Source organism: Equus caballus, chromosome 1, assembly GCF_041296265.1.
Source record: "Equus caballus isolate H_3958 breed thoroughbred chromosome 1, TB-T2T, whole genome shotgun sequence".
Taxonomy (NCBI): Eukaryota; Metazoa; Chordata; class Mammalia; order Perissodactyla; family Equidae; genus Equus; species Equus caballus.
In genome coordinates this window covers 133361947-133378047 of record NC_091684.1, presented here as the reverse complement: position 1 = coordinate 133378047, position 16101 = coordinate 133361947, and the positions used below count along the sequence as shown (strand labels likewise).

Sequence of the window (16101 nt, the reverse complement as noted above, 5' to 3'; positions counted from 1 at the left end):
CATTGGGACTCTCCTCACCACTACAAAGAGAACAGCAATGCACATTAGAATTTCTCCATGAGACAGAGATTTTCTTGAATGTTCCAAGTAGATATTGCCATGGTATGCTTGTGCAGTGGGCAGGGAGAGATTTCTTCAACCCCACCCTATATTTATATTTCTTTCCTTATTTTATTGCACTAGCTAGGATCTCCAGAAGAATGAATAGTCTCATTGATAGTGATTCATTGCAATACAGGGTCACCTTAACAAACAAGAAAAGTCTCAAATAAGCAGTCTCAAACTACACCTAACAGAATTAGAAAAATAGAACAAAGCCCAAAGTCAGCAGAAGGAGGGAAACAATAAAAATTAGAGCAGAAATAAATGAAATTGAAACAAAAAAGTCAGTAGAAAGGATCAATGAAACAAAGAGCTGGTTCTTTGAGAAGATAAACGAAATTGACAAACTCTTAGCCAGGCTCACTAAGAAAAAAAGAGAAATGGCTCAAATAAAATCAGAAATGAAAGATGAAAAATTACAACAGATACCACAGAAATACAAAGGATTATAAGAAAATACTATGAAAAACTGTATGACAACAAATTGGATAATCTAGAAGGAATGGATAAATTCTTAGATTCTTACAGCCTCCAAAAAGTGAATCAATAAGAAATAGAGAATCTGAGGAGACTAATCACAAGTAAAGAGATTGAAACAGTATTCAAAAACCTCCCCCCAAATAAAAGTCCAAGACCAGATGGCTCCTCTGGAGAATTCTACCAGACATTCAAAGAAGGCTTATTACCTATCCTTCTTAAACTATTCCAAAAAACTGAGCAAGATAAACACTTCCTAACAAATTCTACGAAGCCAACATCACCCTGATGCCAAAGCCAGGCAAGGACAACATGAAGGAAAATTACATGCCAGTATCATTGATGAACATAGATGCAAAAATCCTCAACAAAATATTGGCAAACTGAATACAGCAATACATTAAAAGGATCATATATGATGATCAAGTGGGATTTATAGTAGAGACACAGGTATGGTTCAACATCTGCAAATCAGTGAGTGTGATATACCACATTAACAAAATGAAGAACAAAAGCCACACGATCATCTCAATAGATGCAATGAAAGCATTTGGCAAGATCTAACATCCATTTGTGGTAAAACTCACAATAAAATGGGTGTAGAAGGAAAGAACCTCAACATATTGAAGGCTGTATATAACAAACGCACAACCAACATCATACTCAGTGGGCAAAAACTGAAAGCCATCCCTCTGAGAACAGGAACAAGAGAAGGGTACCCACTCTCACTACTCTTATTCAGCATAGTAGTGGAGGTTTTGGCCAGAGCAATTAGGCAAGAAAAAGAAGTAAAAGGAATCCAAATAGGCAGTGAAGAAGTGAAACTCTCGCTGTTTGCAGATGACATGATTTTATATATAGAAAACCATAAAGAATCCATTGGAAAACTATTAGAAATAGTCAACAATTACAGCAAAGTTGCAGGGTGGAAAATCAGCTTACAAAAATCTGTTGTTTCTGTACTCTAATAACAAACTAATAGAAACAGAACTCAAGAACACAGTCCCATTTACAATCACAACAAAAAGAATAAAATATCTTTGAATAAATTTAACCACGGAAATGAAAGACCTATACAGTGAAAACTATAAGACATTATTGAAAGAAATTGATGATGATGTAAAGAAATAGAAAGATATTCCATGCACATGGATTGGAAGAATAAACTTAGTTAAAATGTCCATACTACCTAAAGCAATCTACAGATTCAACGCCATCCCAATCCGAATCCCAATGACATTCTTCACAGAAGTGGAACAAAGAATCCTAAAGTTCATATGGGGCAACAAAAGACCCCGAATAGCTGAAGCAATCCTGAGAAAGAAGAACAAAGTTGGAGGCATCACAATCCCTAACTTCAAAATATACTACAAAGCTATAGTGTTCAAAACAGCATGGTACTGGTACAGAAACAGGCACACTGACCAATGGAACAGAATTGAAAGCCCAGAAGTAAAACCACACATCTATGGACAACTAGTCTTTGACAGAGGAGCTAAGAACATACAATGGAGAAAGGAAAGTCTCTTCAATAAATGGTGTTGGGAAAACTGGATTCCCATATGTAAAAGAATGAAAGTAGACCATTCTCTTATGCCATATACCAAAATAAACTCAAAATGGATCAAAGACTTGAAAGTAAGACCTGAAACCATAAAACTTCTAAAAGAAAATATAGGCAGTACATTCTTTGAGATCAGTCTTAAACGGATCTTTTCGATTACCATGTCTACTCGGACAGGGGAAACAAAAGAAAATAAACAAATGGGATTTCATCAGACTAAAGAGCTTCTGCAAGGCAAAGGAAACCGTGAACGAAATGAAAAGACAACCCACCAACTGAGAGAAAATAATTGCAAATCACATATCCAACAAGGAGTTAATCTCCAAAATATATGAAGAACTCAGAACTCAACAACAAAAAAAGAAACAACCTGTTCAAAAAATGGGCAGAGGATATGAACAGACATTTTTCCAAAGAAGATATACAGATGGCCAATAGGCATGTGAAAAGGTATTCAACATCACTAAGCATTGGTGAAATGCAATTCTAAACTACTCTGAGATAGCACTTTACACCCATTAAAATGGCTATAATCACCAAGACAAAAAGTAGCAAATGTTGGAGAGGTTGCGGAGAAAAGAGAATGCTCATCCACTGCTGGTGGGAATGCAAACAGGTGCAGCCACTGTGGAAACAGTATAGAGATTTCTCAAAAACTTAAAAATAGGAATACCATGTGACCTAGCTACCCCACTACTGAGTATTTATCCAGGGAACATGAAATCACCTATTCAAAGAGATTTATGCACCTCTCTGTTCATTGCAGCACTCTTCACAATAGCCAAGATGTGGAAGCAACCCAAGTGTCCATTGATGATTGTATAAAGAAGATATGTATATATAAATATATACATATATTTATATAGTTATATCTGTGTGTGTATATGTGTATACATACATACACAATGGAATACTACTCAGCCATAAAAAGACAAAATTGTCCCATTGGCAACACAGACAGACCTTGAGGGTATTATGTTAAGTGAAATAAGCCAGACAGAGAAAGACAAACACCACATGATTTCACTTGTAACGTGGAAGATAAACAAGCACATGGACAAAGAAAACTATTTAGTGGTTACCAGGGGGAAGGGGGTTTTGAGGGGTGGGCACAAAGGGTGAAGGGGCGCACTTCTATGGTGACTGACAAGTAATAATGTACAACTGAAATTTCACAATGTTGTAAACTATCATAACCTCAATTAGAAAAAAAAATTCTGTGATCACAGAGCCAACTTGTAAATCTAAACATAAATGTGAGTGCTGAAATGACATGCTTATTAAGATTTTATGTTATCATACACATTTAAAAGCAAAGTTTAAAACTCATGCAGAAAATTCACAGATAGCAAAGGATAGATTTATGAACTATGTGTGTATATATATATATATAGTGGTATAAAACATTGAATCCTTGAGAAACTTGAGAATCCTTGAAAAATTCTTATCCTGAATATCCAGTTCTCTGGCAGTGCTGCTTAATGGAATTTTTAGAATTCAAGAAACCATTTGTTTCAATAAATACGCATCAAGCACCCATTACGGTTTAGGCCACTGGGGTTTCAGTGATAAATAGGGCAGCAATGGCCTAGGAATGGGGAGGGAAATTGGCAGCCTGTCAATCAGGAAGAGCTTCTTTAAGGAAATGATTTTTAGTTAAGATCTGAAGGGTGAGTACCTGTTAGCTAAGTTGAGGGGTAGGTTTGAGAGAGAGCAGTGAAACTGGAGCTGGCGCTGTGGGGATGGAAAGATAGAAATCTAATTTCAAGGTCGTGTGGCAGCTTTGTCATAATGTTGCTTCATAGTTCCGATTTCACCTGTTTCTCCTGGAGATTAAGTAAAACTTATTCACCTTCATTGGAACAAGAACCTTTCTCAAGAAAAGTTGGAGCGTTCTAATGTATTTTTGCTTTGTTAGTTGAGCCAATACTTAGCAGACTTGCGATTAGACTGTCAAACACCACCCCTGAAGGGATTTCAGGCTGTTAGATGCCTGGGTTTTTTTTAGGACTTAACATGTAATTTTGTGAATTATTGAAAAGAAGCTTAAGACCAAGTGTGCAGTTTAACATAAAATGGACACAATTGCTTTATTTCTCTACTTAAAGAGCTTTTTAAGAATTTCAAGCTTTAACTTTTAAAATCAAGCAATGGATACTCCAACATTTTAGAGCTAATGTAAATGGAAACTGTTATAATCTTCCAAATAACAGCGTAATAAAGTAACCTTGAAACGTTGCTGTTGGCCCTGTGTTGTTTCTGTTTGAATTGAGCGGCAGTTTCCAGCATTTATGTAACAGTGATGAAATTAAGTGATGTTTCCAGTAAAAGAATTTTACAAGTATAATATGTTTTAGTATTAGATTCAACTTATGCATTTAGCAATTAAAATTATTCTTGTAATGATGATGGCATTAGAAGGGATAGGGAGCTGTCAAAGAGAATTTGAAGCTTAATTATCTCTTTGGTAACAAAATACATAATCTTCCATTACAACACTGATTTTCTTATGGTAATTGACTCATTTGCTCTCTGGTTATCAATTTAACTTCCCAACCACAAACATCTGCTCTTACATTGTGTTTAATTGGTGTGAATACTATCTACAGAGGAATTAAAATCCAGAGAACATTTTAAAGGCATTATTTTATAATTCATGAAAGGCAAAAGTAAATGATAACTTGAAGAGTGTGATGATTTTTTTCTAATAGTCTTTGAAAGTCTGTTTACTAAAAATGCATACTATCATTATATTTATTGGATTTTTTTTAAAAGAGGATTTTGCTGTGTTTTCCAGAATTACACACTCTGCCTTTCGGGAAACCTCAGTTCTTTAGACTCAAGGAATATAAGGAATATGTCAGTTCCCCAGAAGCATGGTGCCATAGTGGTTAAGGTTGCAGGCTTTGAAGGTAGAAAATAATTGCTTAGTATGTTAGTATTTAAACGAGGAGGGGGGACAGATTTTGTGTGTGTTTGCTTATAATTTTACAAATGGAAGGATAAACCACACAAAAACACTTGAAATGGCTACCTATATGGGAAGGGAGGGCTTAGGATAGGGAAAACAGGATTAGAAGCAAGACTTGTTTGACATCACAGAAAGAGAGACAGTCACACATCATGAACCCTCCTGTTGGATACAGCACTACCTATGAAGTAGTCTTGAAAAAAAAAAAGCCTGACTCCAATCAAGCTTCTATATTTAACTGCCAGTATATGGGACAGATATGTTAAATACCACCATGGCAATGCAGTCAGCAAAAGACAGACTGCAGGGGGACCGACCCGGTGGCGTAGCCGTTAGGTTCTCGTGCTTCACTTCAGTGGCCTGGGGTTCACTGCTTTGGATCCCTGGTGTGGACCTACACATTACTTATGAAGCCATGCTGTGGCAGGCGTCCCACATATAAAGTAGAAGAAGATGGGCATGGATGTTAGCTCAGGGCCAGTCTTCCTCAAAGTAAAAGAAAAAAAGACACTGCAGGAAACTTTACAGGATAAATGACTTAAATTGCAAACAAAGATAAGAGACAAAGGAGGAACCTGTAGATTTGAAAACATGTAAGAAACAAATTAATATCAATAAATGCACTTTGCCCAATTCAAATAAAATAAGTCATTTTTTAAACATAAGCCAATTAGTGAAATGTAAATACTAATTGGATAATTGATGATATTAAGAAATTATTGTAGATACTAACCTGACGATGGTATCATGACTTTGTTTAGAAATGGAAGTTCTTGTTTTGCAGAGGTACTTAAGTATTTATATATGAAATAATGCAATACCTGGGATTTGCTTTCAGAGTAATATGGGGAGGGGCATGGGATGTGTTGGAATATAGATGAAACAGTATTGGATGTGAGTTGATAATTGAAGCTACAAGTACCTGGTGTTTATTATTCTTTATTATAAAATAAAAAGTTAAAGAGGGGGCTGGCCCCGTGGCCGAGTGGTTAAGTTCGCGCGCTCCGCTGCAGGCAGCCCAGTGTTTCGTTGGTTCAAATCCTGGGCACGGACATGGCACTGCTCATCAAACCATGCTGAGGCAGCATCCCACATGCCACAACTAGAAGGACCCACAACGAAGAATATACAACTATGTACTGGGGGGCTTTGGGGAGAAAAAGGAAAAAAATAAATAAATAAAATCTTTAAAAAAAAAAGTTAAAGAGTATAGAATTTTGAGTCCGACTGCCTAGGTTCAAAATCCAGATTTGTCACTAGCTAAGTTATGTGATCATATAGAGCTGCTTAGCTTGTCTGTGTTAGTGTCCCTTGTCTGTAAAATGGAAATAATATAATAATACCTAAATAATAGGGTTGTTGTGGGAAGTAAATGATAATAAGTGGAAAGCACTCGTGAATTTTAGGTATTAATTATCATATATCAATGATTAACTAAAATCATTGAAACACAGTTGGTTAGAGATCTTAGTGTACTTAGGAATAGTCTAGTTGAGTTCACTGTTCAGTGTAGGAGCAAACTGAAACCAGTGGTCAGCAAAATGTCTAGTGGTAGAACCAGAACTCAACTATAGGTCTCTTGACTTCCATCATTACACAATCTTTATGATAAGTCATTATTGAATAGTATCCAAGTAAATGTAAATAATCTAGTCTTAAATAGAAGTGCTCAGAGTTGCAAATATGTTCATTTTTCCTGCATCTAAAATTTATTGCACTTCAGATGAAAACTCTAGTTTGTTCTTGTTTGTTTTCTTTGAGAAGGAACAGAGAAACTTAACCAAAGATGAGTCTAAATTCATCTGGGAAAAAAATAGCTTAATGAGTATGATGGGAAAATTTTCAGTCAATAAAGGAATAAAGGGAAAGTACTTATTCTGCCAAATATTTAAAAATATTATTTAGTTACATTCAGTAAGTTGGTGGTTCTGGCCTAGGAATAGACAGATCAAGGAAACCACTCAGTATCCAGAAATAACACCCCCTAGAGTATATAGGATTTTAATATTAAAACTATTTCAAATCAGTTACTCTTATTGGGACTACTGGAGTTGCCATTTGGAAACATATAAAGCTGGATACTTAGTGAAGTCCAGATTGTTTCATAGACATAGTAGGAGAAAATGTAAGTGAATATTTTTATAGTATGAAAGCAGGGAAATCCTTTGGAGTAAGAGTAATGAAATATAAATACCAAAAGAGAATGGACTAATAAATTTTACCACATATAAATTTGAAACTTTGGTGTCACAACAGATCCTAAAATTAAAAAACAAAAGAAAAAACTGAGAAGAAATATTGGTAGCATGTATGAGAAAGGATTAGTATCTAACTGTATTAGTTAGGGTCCAATCAGGAGCCAGAAATCACATCAGGAATTTGAATAAGGAAAACTTGATAAAAAGAATCATTAACTAGTAAAAGATGTTTTAACTACTAAAAAGGATAAAATAAGACTCTATAAAGAATACAGAACTAGTAAATATAAGGATCCACTATTACCTCTAGAGCTGTGAGAGAGAATCCAAAAAAGGAACAAATTTGGAAGAGGGCACCCCTACCCAAAGTTGTGATTCACACCTTGGAGAGAGTATAGTTGCTGCCAGAGGACACAGCCATGAACCAAGCTGGTCCACAGGAGATTGCCTGCTGGATGGCACAGGGCTGAGCATGTGTGGAAAGCCACCTGCTGGGGTGCCATGGCCCTGATGGATTGAGCAGGAAGTTGCCTTGGAGGGGTGTCATGAGTCACTTGGTATGCTGCACGCACTCCAGTGGGGTACTGTAGGTCAGAGCTGGTCTTCAGAAAGCCACTTGCTGGAGTAAACTGGAGAAACTTACTAGAGACTGAGCAGAGAAACTTGTAGGAGACTAATCATCAATGGGTCCTTCACACACCCTGTAGCTGTCACGCCAGAGGGGCCAGAAGAAAAACACACCCCAACATGAAAGATATGGCCTTTCCTCTGCTGTACTTTGCAGTGTCCCTCCAGCACCCTGTATTAACAAAGTCGAACATTGTACCAGCTGGCAAAGGTCCTCACCCATAGATTTAGAGCTGAGAGGCCATAAATTGGTAACTGGCATTATGTGAAAAGCTCTATATATAGATAATAAAATTGTGAGCACTCTAATTGAAAAAAATGTCAGAGTATGTGTATAGATAATTCACAAAAGAATAAATACAAATGGCTAATCAATGTTTGAAAGGATAGTCAAATTCACTATTAATAGATTTCTCTGATTTCACCTAGACTTATGTTTTCTTGATCTTCCATCACCATGAGTGTGTTGCTTCTTAAGATTATACATTCTTTCCCTTCTTGGCTCCTACTGCTAACCTCAGGTTCCACCTGCTGTCTGTGCTTTTACTCTTCACTTACCCGAATTTGAAAGCTAGTCTGGACTTCTTCCCAGAACCTGCCTCACTCTAGCCAGTGCAATAGGCAAGAAAATGAAAAACGAGGAAAGCAGATTGGAAAGGAAGAAATAAAACTGTCTCTATTCACAGACAACATGATGGTCTATGTAGATAATCCAAGAATTGTGTATAGAAAGCTGCTAGAATTAAGGGGTGAGTTTAGCATGACCACAGGATCAAAGGTCAATATATGTAAATCAGTTTCACCTCTACATACTAGCAGTGAAGAATTGGAAACTAAAAAAATAAAGTACCACTTAAAATATCACAAAAAAATGTGCATTACTTAGGGATACACCTAGCAAAGTATGAACAAGATTTGTATATTGAAATTTATAAAACATTGATGAGAGGAACTAAAGGTCTAGATAAATGGAGAGAGACACCATGTTCAAGGAAAGGAAAACTCAATATTGTTAAGATGTCAAATTGCCACAGATGCAACAGAATCCTAGACAAAATCGCAGCAAGCCAAGCACATTTTAGCTCAACTATTAAAAGAAAAAAAGAAAGCTGCTGCTGTTGTCATCATTGTCTTTTGTTTGTTTTGAGGAAGATTAGCCCTGAGCTAACATCCACTGCAAATCCTCCTCTTTTTGCTGAGAAAGAGTGGCCGCGAGTTAACATTTGTGCCCATCTTCCTCTGTTTTATATGTGAGACACCTACCACTGCATGGCTTGATGAGCTGTGCCTGGGATCCAAACTGGCAAACCCGGGGCTGCAGAATCAGAGCACGTGAACTTAACTGTTAGACCACTGGGCCAGCCCCATCATTGTTTTTTCAATAGAACCTCCCTAGAGTGGAGCCTGCTGCTCTGTGATATAGGGAGTTCCCGGGTCGGTAGGATGCTGTACAAGAAATTAGAGCAGTAGGTGGGAAGTTGGACTAGATGATCTGCCTTTACCCTTCTAATTCAAAATCTTGATGAATCTGTTATTTACAAGTTAATGATTTACAACTTTGGGGCAAGGGGAAAGGGAGATACTGGAATATGCAGGCTTTTTCAAGTACTCTTAACTTTTCCTCGAAGATCCTACCATTCTTCCTCCCACCCTTCAAAACCATTTCATGTAATGAGGGATGTTACTAATGGGAGTGTGTCGCTGTGTGTTGAGTGTTTCATGTAATGAGGGATGTGAATGTGTTACCTGAGTGAACTATTTAAGGCCTCTAATGTGACATTGTTACTTTTTTTGTTTTAGTTACTCATCAAGCTGACTGAAAAGTTAATGTCAGTCTTCTCAACTTTTTGAATTTTAATTATGACTCTTCCAAAATGGTATAAATCTTAGGGGAATAGTCTTTAATATTCATTTTTAGACAGAACATTCATACTTTCAGTATACTCAACTTAGTAAATATTTCTCAACAAGAAAACTCAGAAATTATAATTATTCTTCTAGTTGATTATACCAGAATATCAATTTTTAAAGATATTGTGTTACTAACATATGTTTTAAACGTGTTTGTTATATGCTTATGTGAAAGCCTCAAAAAATAAGTAAAAATCCTGTAAATTCTGATTTTTAAAAATTACTTGAAATATGAATAGCTACCTATTTTTATTTTCATTAATATCTTAATTTATTTTCTATTTTAAAGCCCAACCTGAATTCCTGAAGCAGCCTACTAATATCTATGCTCATGAATCTATGGATATTATATTTGAATGTGAAGTGACTGGAAAACCAGCTCCAACTGTGAAGTGGGTCAAGAATGGGGATATGGTTATCCCAAGTGATTACTTTAAGATCGTAGTAAGTATTTTTCAAAGAAGGACACTTATCTCTGAAACCTTAAATGTCTTTAAATGTCACCAAGAGATCTGTTACCTTCTATATGCCAGTTTACGTACTACAGATGAAGATAGAAAAATTCACGTGGAGAACGTAATCTTTTCATTGACTGATGAGAAAACTGAGCCCAGAAATATTTTGGTAGCTTATGTAAGATCACATAGCAAATCAGTGGTTGAACTAAGCCTAAAGTCCAGATCTCCTGACCAGCAATCTGGTACTCCTATTCAAATATGCTAGCACTCTTAAACACAGCTACCACCATTTTCTGGGTAATCATTTTCCTGTGTCTGTGTGTGTGCACACACATGCGTACACCAGTTGTCTTCATTCATAGCTCTCTATTCAAGGAGCAGAAATCTGTCCTGCGTATGCTGATGCCCAGACCCTTGAAAACAAGCATGTCCCAATGGTGGACAATGGTTGTGACAATAGATATAAAGATTCTTTTAAAAAGTAAATGCAAAAGTAAATAATTAGTGTTAAATGTATTTAAGAATACTTAGCCATTATTGCTTTTTACTTTATATATAGTAAATGCTTAGTAAATGTTATCTGCTATTATTGTTATCTAACATCCTAGTAATAGAATTATCTAGATATTAGTGATAAGGATTAACGACGTATCTCAAGATGCATACATGACATAAAAATAATCAGAAGTAATTATGGTTGTTAAAGACTTAATGTCTCATTACAGATTTCTCTTATGAGTAATTCATTCTTAGTAAGAATAGATTTTCTATTTTTGAAGTGCTTAATCTCATATGTTACAAAAAGTAGTTCACAAGTATTTAACCTTAACTAAAAGGCAACATGTGATGGTTAAATTAGCATTTTTACTTTTATCATTGTTTTCATACTTTTTTTTTTTTTTTTTTGGTGAGGAGAATTGGCCCTGAGCTAACATCTGTGCCACGCTTCCTCTATTTTGTATGTGGGACACCACCACAGCATGGCTTGATGAGCGGTGTGTGTCTGGGTCTGCACTTGGGATCTGAACCTGTGAACCCTGGGCTGCTGAAGCGGAGCATGCAGACTTAACCACTGTGCCACCGGGCCGGCCCCCATACTATTTTTAAAAGTTTTAAAACCATATTGTATTGTATAAATAACAATAGTTGGCATTCATATGCTATTTTATAGTTTAAGAAATGCTCATATATATGCAGCCTCATTTATCTTACTGTAGTCTAATCTGTTAGAACTGTTGATATTAGAGATAATCTTAAAAAAATGCCTTGAATTCACAAATTCAGACTTTCACTATAGTTACATGGTATTGCATGCCAGATATTTTTCCAAGCAGTGTGTAAGTCTGCAGACACTGTGAGTGTGACTTTCTGTAAAGTTCTTTACTGTTAATGACCGTCTTTCCTGTTCTAGTTAGTGAAGTCAGTACATTGTCAGTAAAATTGACTTACCTTAACTGTCACGGAGGTAGATAATATTCAGTAACTGAGTCATACAATTTTACTTGTTTTCCCTCCCCAGAAAAAGCACATCCTTGAGATTTTGAACTAATGCTTATCAGTTGAATCATAAAATTTTATTTATATTTTTATTCCTCAGAAGGAACATAATCTTCAAGTTTTGGGTCTGGTGAAGTCAGATGAAGGGTTCTATCAATGCATTGCTGAGAATGATGTTGGAAATGCACAGGCTGGAGCACAACTGATAATCCTTGAACATGGTAAGAGGAGCTGAGACAGTAAGATAACAGAGGCTAAGCATGTGTTTGAGGAGCTTGTACCTGTCACAGTACCTCTCACTCCAGGATTCCTCATGATGAATAACCCGTTTGTAAAGGCCAATGTATGGCCTAACGAAGAGAAGAAAATAGTTTGAATCATTTCTACTGCTTAGAATGACCTAGAAACACAATTTTTGATAATGTTGCAAAGAAATTGGCATTAAAAAGAAAAACTGGGCAGTTATAATCTTACACAAATGAATGTTCTTCTGATTTCAGTCATTTTAATCTCACAAATATATTTCTGCTCTATTAAAATAGGAAAACTTTACTTAATGTTTATTTTGTGTTGAATTTTCCAATCTTTCTAAAGTAAAATTACCTTGCCTTTTCTGATTATCACAAAAAAAATGTTTATTATAAATTTAGACAACATTGAAAAGTAAAAGTGGGGGCAAAAACTCCACCCTGGATCAGTCAGGGTGAATTCTAGGAAAGCTCCACAGGAATTTGAGCAAAAACTAAAGAATTAAATATTTTTTAATGTAAGGAATTATTGTCTGTAGTGGGATTGGAGTAACAAGGGGTTGGCTAGCAAGAAGTAAAGAGAACACTAATGAATATAAGAATGACAGATATAAGGAGCAGCCACAATCTCTAAGTCTGAGAGAGAATGTTCAGGAAGAGGCTCCCCTCAGGGCTGACATCCAGACCATGTTGGAGAGGGTGTCACCGTGGTTTCCTGGATGGCAGAGAAGTTGCTGTGCTGCTGTGCTGTCAAAACTTGCACACAGCCACGGTCTGGTGTGCTGGGGAAAGCTGTTCACAAGGAAGTGTCGCACTGAAGGCATTCTGCTGCAAGACCATCTGAGGGGTTGGTGCTGGGGACGCTGCTCTCCAGCACCCTGACTGATAGAGTTTAACACATGTGTCAGCTGGCAAAGGAAAAATATATAAAGGGCCCAGGTTCATTTTTGCAGAGCAGGCAATAAAGTATGAATTTGGAGCTGAGAGGCAATAAATTGATAACTGGCACATGCTCCAAATCCTGCCACCTAGGAATACTACATATAAGCACATACAGACGTATCTGTGGCTTTATAACCTATTTTCTTGCAACAGCATGCTGTGGACATCTTTCCATGTCAGTAAATATAGATCTGCATCAAATATATACACTTAGTTTTATATAAATGAGTGACTGTTGGCTAACGTTTAAATTTATTTCTTGTTTTTTACTATCATGAACAACACTATGCTGAACTTCTTTATATGATTTTCTCATACTAAATTACTGGAAGTTGAATTGCTGGATAACAGTTCTGTGTTAAATTGATAAGGATAACTGTCAGATGTATTATTTGTTTTAGCAAGAAAAGCATTTTTCATTTTGTGAATTTCTCAAAAATGTGTGAAAAAGATGCCAGACATCTGATCTGGTGTTCAAGTAAGTTCAGGTTCCAGTTTGGTCCCAGCCGTATAGCCTAGCCAGGGAAGCTAACTGCAAAGACGGCACCTAACTCTGGCTTTTCACTAAAATAACATGTAGGATTTTTATATGCTATTTCTTGAAAATGTATTTGATAGTACTATTATAAAAAAGCATATAATATTAGAATTGCTCTTTTTCTTCCTATGTTTGTCTGTGATTATACCTTTCCCTGTTCATTGAAAATTTAGTAAAAGCATGTCACTTTTCCGTCTTGGCAGAATGCCTGAGTATGGTTACCCAGTGAGAGACTAACAGAGTTAGTGAGGTAGATAGGCTTATTTCTTTTTATTAGTGGCAGTGATTTTCCTTAGTAAACTTCACGGCTCTCTTGGGGTTAGTTACATAGAACTAAATAAAGGGATTTCAGTATATTTGTGTTTAGGATTACCGTTACAGATTTAACTCCCACAGTCTAAGTGGTTGGCTATGGTAGGAGGTCCCTAAACTAATCCTAATAGGGCTTTTTTCTGAAAATGCTTGGATGGCGTAATAATTATAGTTGTATTATGTGTGTGTTTCCCCTTTTGAGACAACGTTTCAAAAACAGACAACATTTTGTGGCCTGGCAAAATTTTTTAGTGACCTTGTCAGGGATGCATTTAAGGAAGGAAAGTAAGTATCATGTTATTAATTTTGCTATTTTAATTTGCAGGATGAATATTTATGTGGGAAAACTAAAAGATAGAATATAACAATTTATAAGTTTTGATCTCAGCCTTTCTGGAGTTTACGGTATTGTAAGAGATGTGTACAGCTTTAATACCAGCCCCTAATAAGTGTTATTTTTATAGTACAAATAAAACAGCGTACAATTCAGAAGAAAGGAATTCTGTCTGTGAGATCAGGGAAATTTTTTCATGGAAAGGGTCCCCTTTGTAATAGACCTTGAGTGATAAGATTTCCAGATATTAAAAAGAGGACCTGGGTCAGTATGGAAGTAGTACAGTCTGAGTACGTGTTCCTCCGGAAGGTGGCCTGTTAAGGCAAAACAAAAGGATCAGATTGGTCGTGGCTTTGATTATAAACAGAGCAGTACTGCAGAAAGGCAATCTGATGATAAAGGCAGGTTTAATTAGAAGGCGGCAGAGTGGAGGAGACTGGTTGAAGGAATAATACTAATAAGAGACCATTGTGAGATGGTAAGTACTTACACTAGAGAAATAGAAAGAAAGGATCCTAATAAGGAAATATCAGTAATTTATCTAATCCAGACTTTATCCCTTGATTGGATATTAAACATTGTTGTAGAGAAGTCAGAGATACTTCCAAGGTTTTATCTGGGTGCCTGGAAGAATGGTGACGCCTTTCCAAAAATAGAAAACAAAGGTGAATTGAAATGGAAGAGGATTTCTCTTATCTCCTCAGGATGTAAAGTTTGTGCACAGAACAGCCCATCCTCACCTCTAATAAAAAGCTGAATGGTTTACAAAATCACAGTTTCTCTTAGCCCATCAGACAGCTGAGTTTGCAAAGCACTCAAGTAACCTAAATTCCAAAGAATTTGACAATCCCCTCCCCCGGTGAATGGTCATGAATTGTTTCACCTTTGGCAGAGCATGAGAGAAAGAGATGGCTTCCATAAAAGTGGTTACAAAGAAATTGGCTAAAATTTTAGCTGATTGTTAAAGACTAAGTATGGACTAGGTTGGAATATCGTGGGGGCCCCAGATAAAAGCAGAGTTCATACTTGCTTGCAAATACATTTCCCTAGGGCTCCACAGGGCACTCACTTTTAAGATTGAGGGCAAGGCAGAGACTCAAGAAAATCATCTTGGTGGTGTAGAGGTGAAGGTGATCTCTGGCTGCAGCGAGATAGGCACAAAGCCCAGACATTGACTCCGACTCCCTTAAGCCTCAGACCAATGTGGGAAGGGAAGAAAACCTTATTTTATAAATTTCTGAAGAGAGATTAGAAGCAAAACACCTCTGCTTCTCAGAGGAGGAACCCTCTGGTCCCCAGGACACAGGCAAAGACCCATTGCTGCTGGGGGAAGGGTAAGAAGAGAAAAACCCTATAACTCTGAAAGAGGTGGAGAAAGCCATTTTGGGCCCCAAGATTCTGCAGCAATACCTAGGAGAGGTCTTTTACTTCTGGGGGAAGAGTAGGAAACTGCCACTCAAGACTAACACAAATACAAAGCGCATTTTGGCCGCCAGAGAAAGGAGAGCCACAGGGCCCACCTAATACTGAGGCTGGACCAGGACAACTGAAAATCCCACCTGCCCCAACCGTGAGCCTGTCACCAAGTAACAAACAGAAAAGCTTTCTGCCACTGGGAGGTCTGGAAGCTGGAGACAGGTGCCTTTGTGGTAGAGGCATGCAGGAGTGGTTGACAGAAACAGGAAAATTGAGAAAAACTCTCCAGCTCCTCATCTCTGACCTCAAACACAAGACAATGGTATTCTACCAGTAGAAGACTTTGAAACCTGTGGTGTGCTGAAAGTAATTATAACAACAGATCCACAGCAAGCTCAATTCCTGTCTAAATAGACTAAACTCCTCCACGCTAATGGTTTGACAGAAGAACAGACATGCCAGTTTCCAAGTGTAAATAATAATCATCTTAGTCTCTGCTGCTCTAT

General features: G+C 36.9%; 1 protein-coding gene across 23 annotated transcripts in view; it reads left to right on the top strand.

Annotated features, from left to right (window-relative positions):
• Positions 1 to 16101, top strand: part of NEO1 (neogenin 1) — a 247657-nt gene that overhangs the window by 119726 nt on the left and 111830 nt on the right. For all 23 annotated transcript variants that reach the window (XM_070233713.1, XM_070233792.1, XM_070233755.1 and 20 more), the window contains exons 6-7: positions 10140 to 10294; positions 11906 to 12026. In XM_070233713.1, coding sequence (XP_070089814.1) covers positions 10140 to 10294; positions 11906 to 12026 — 276 coding nt within the window. The remainder of the gene's footprint in view (positions 1 to 10139; positions 10295 to 11905; positions 12027 to 16101) is intronic.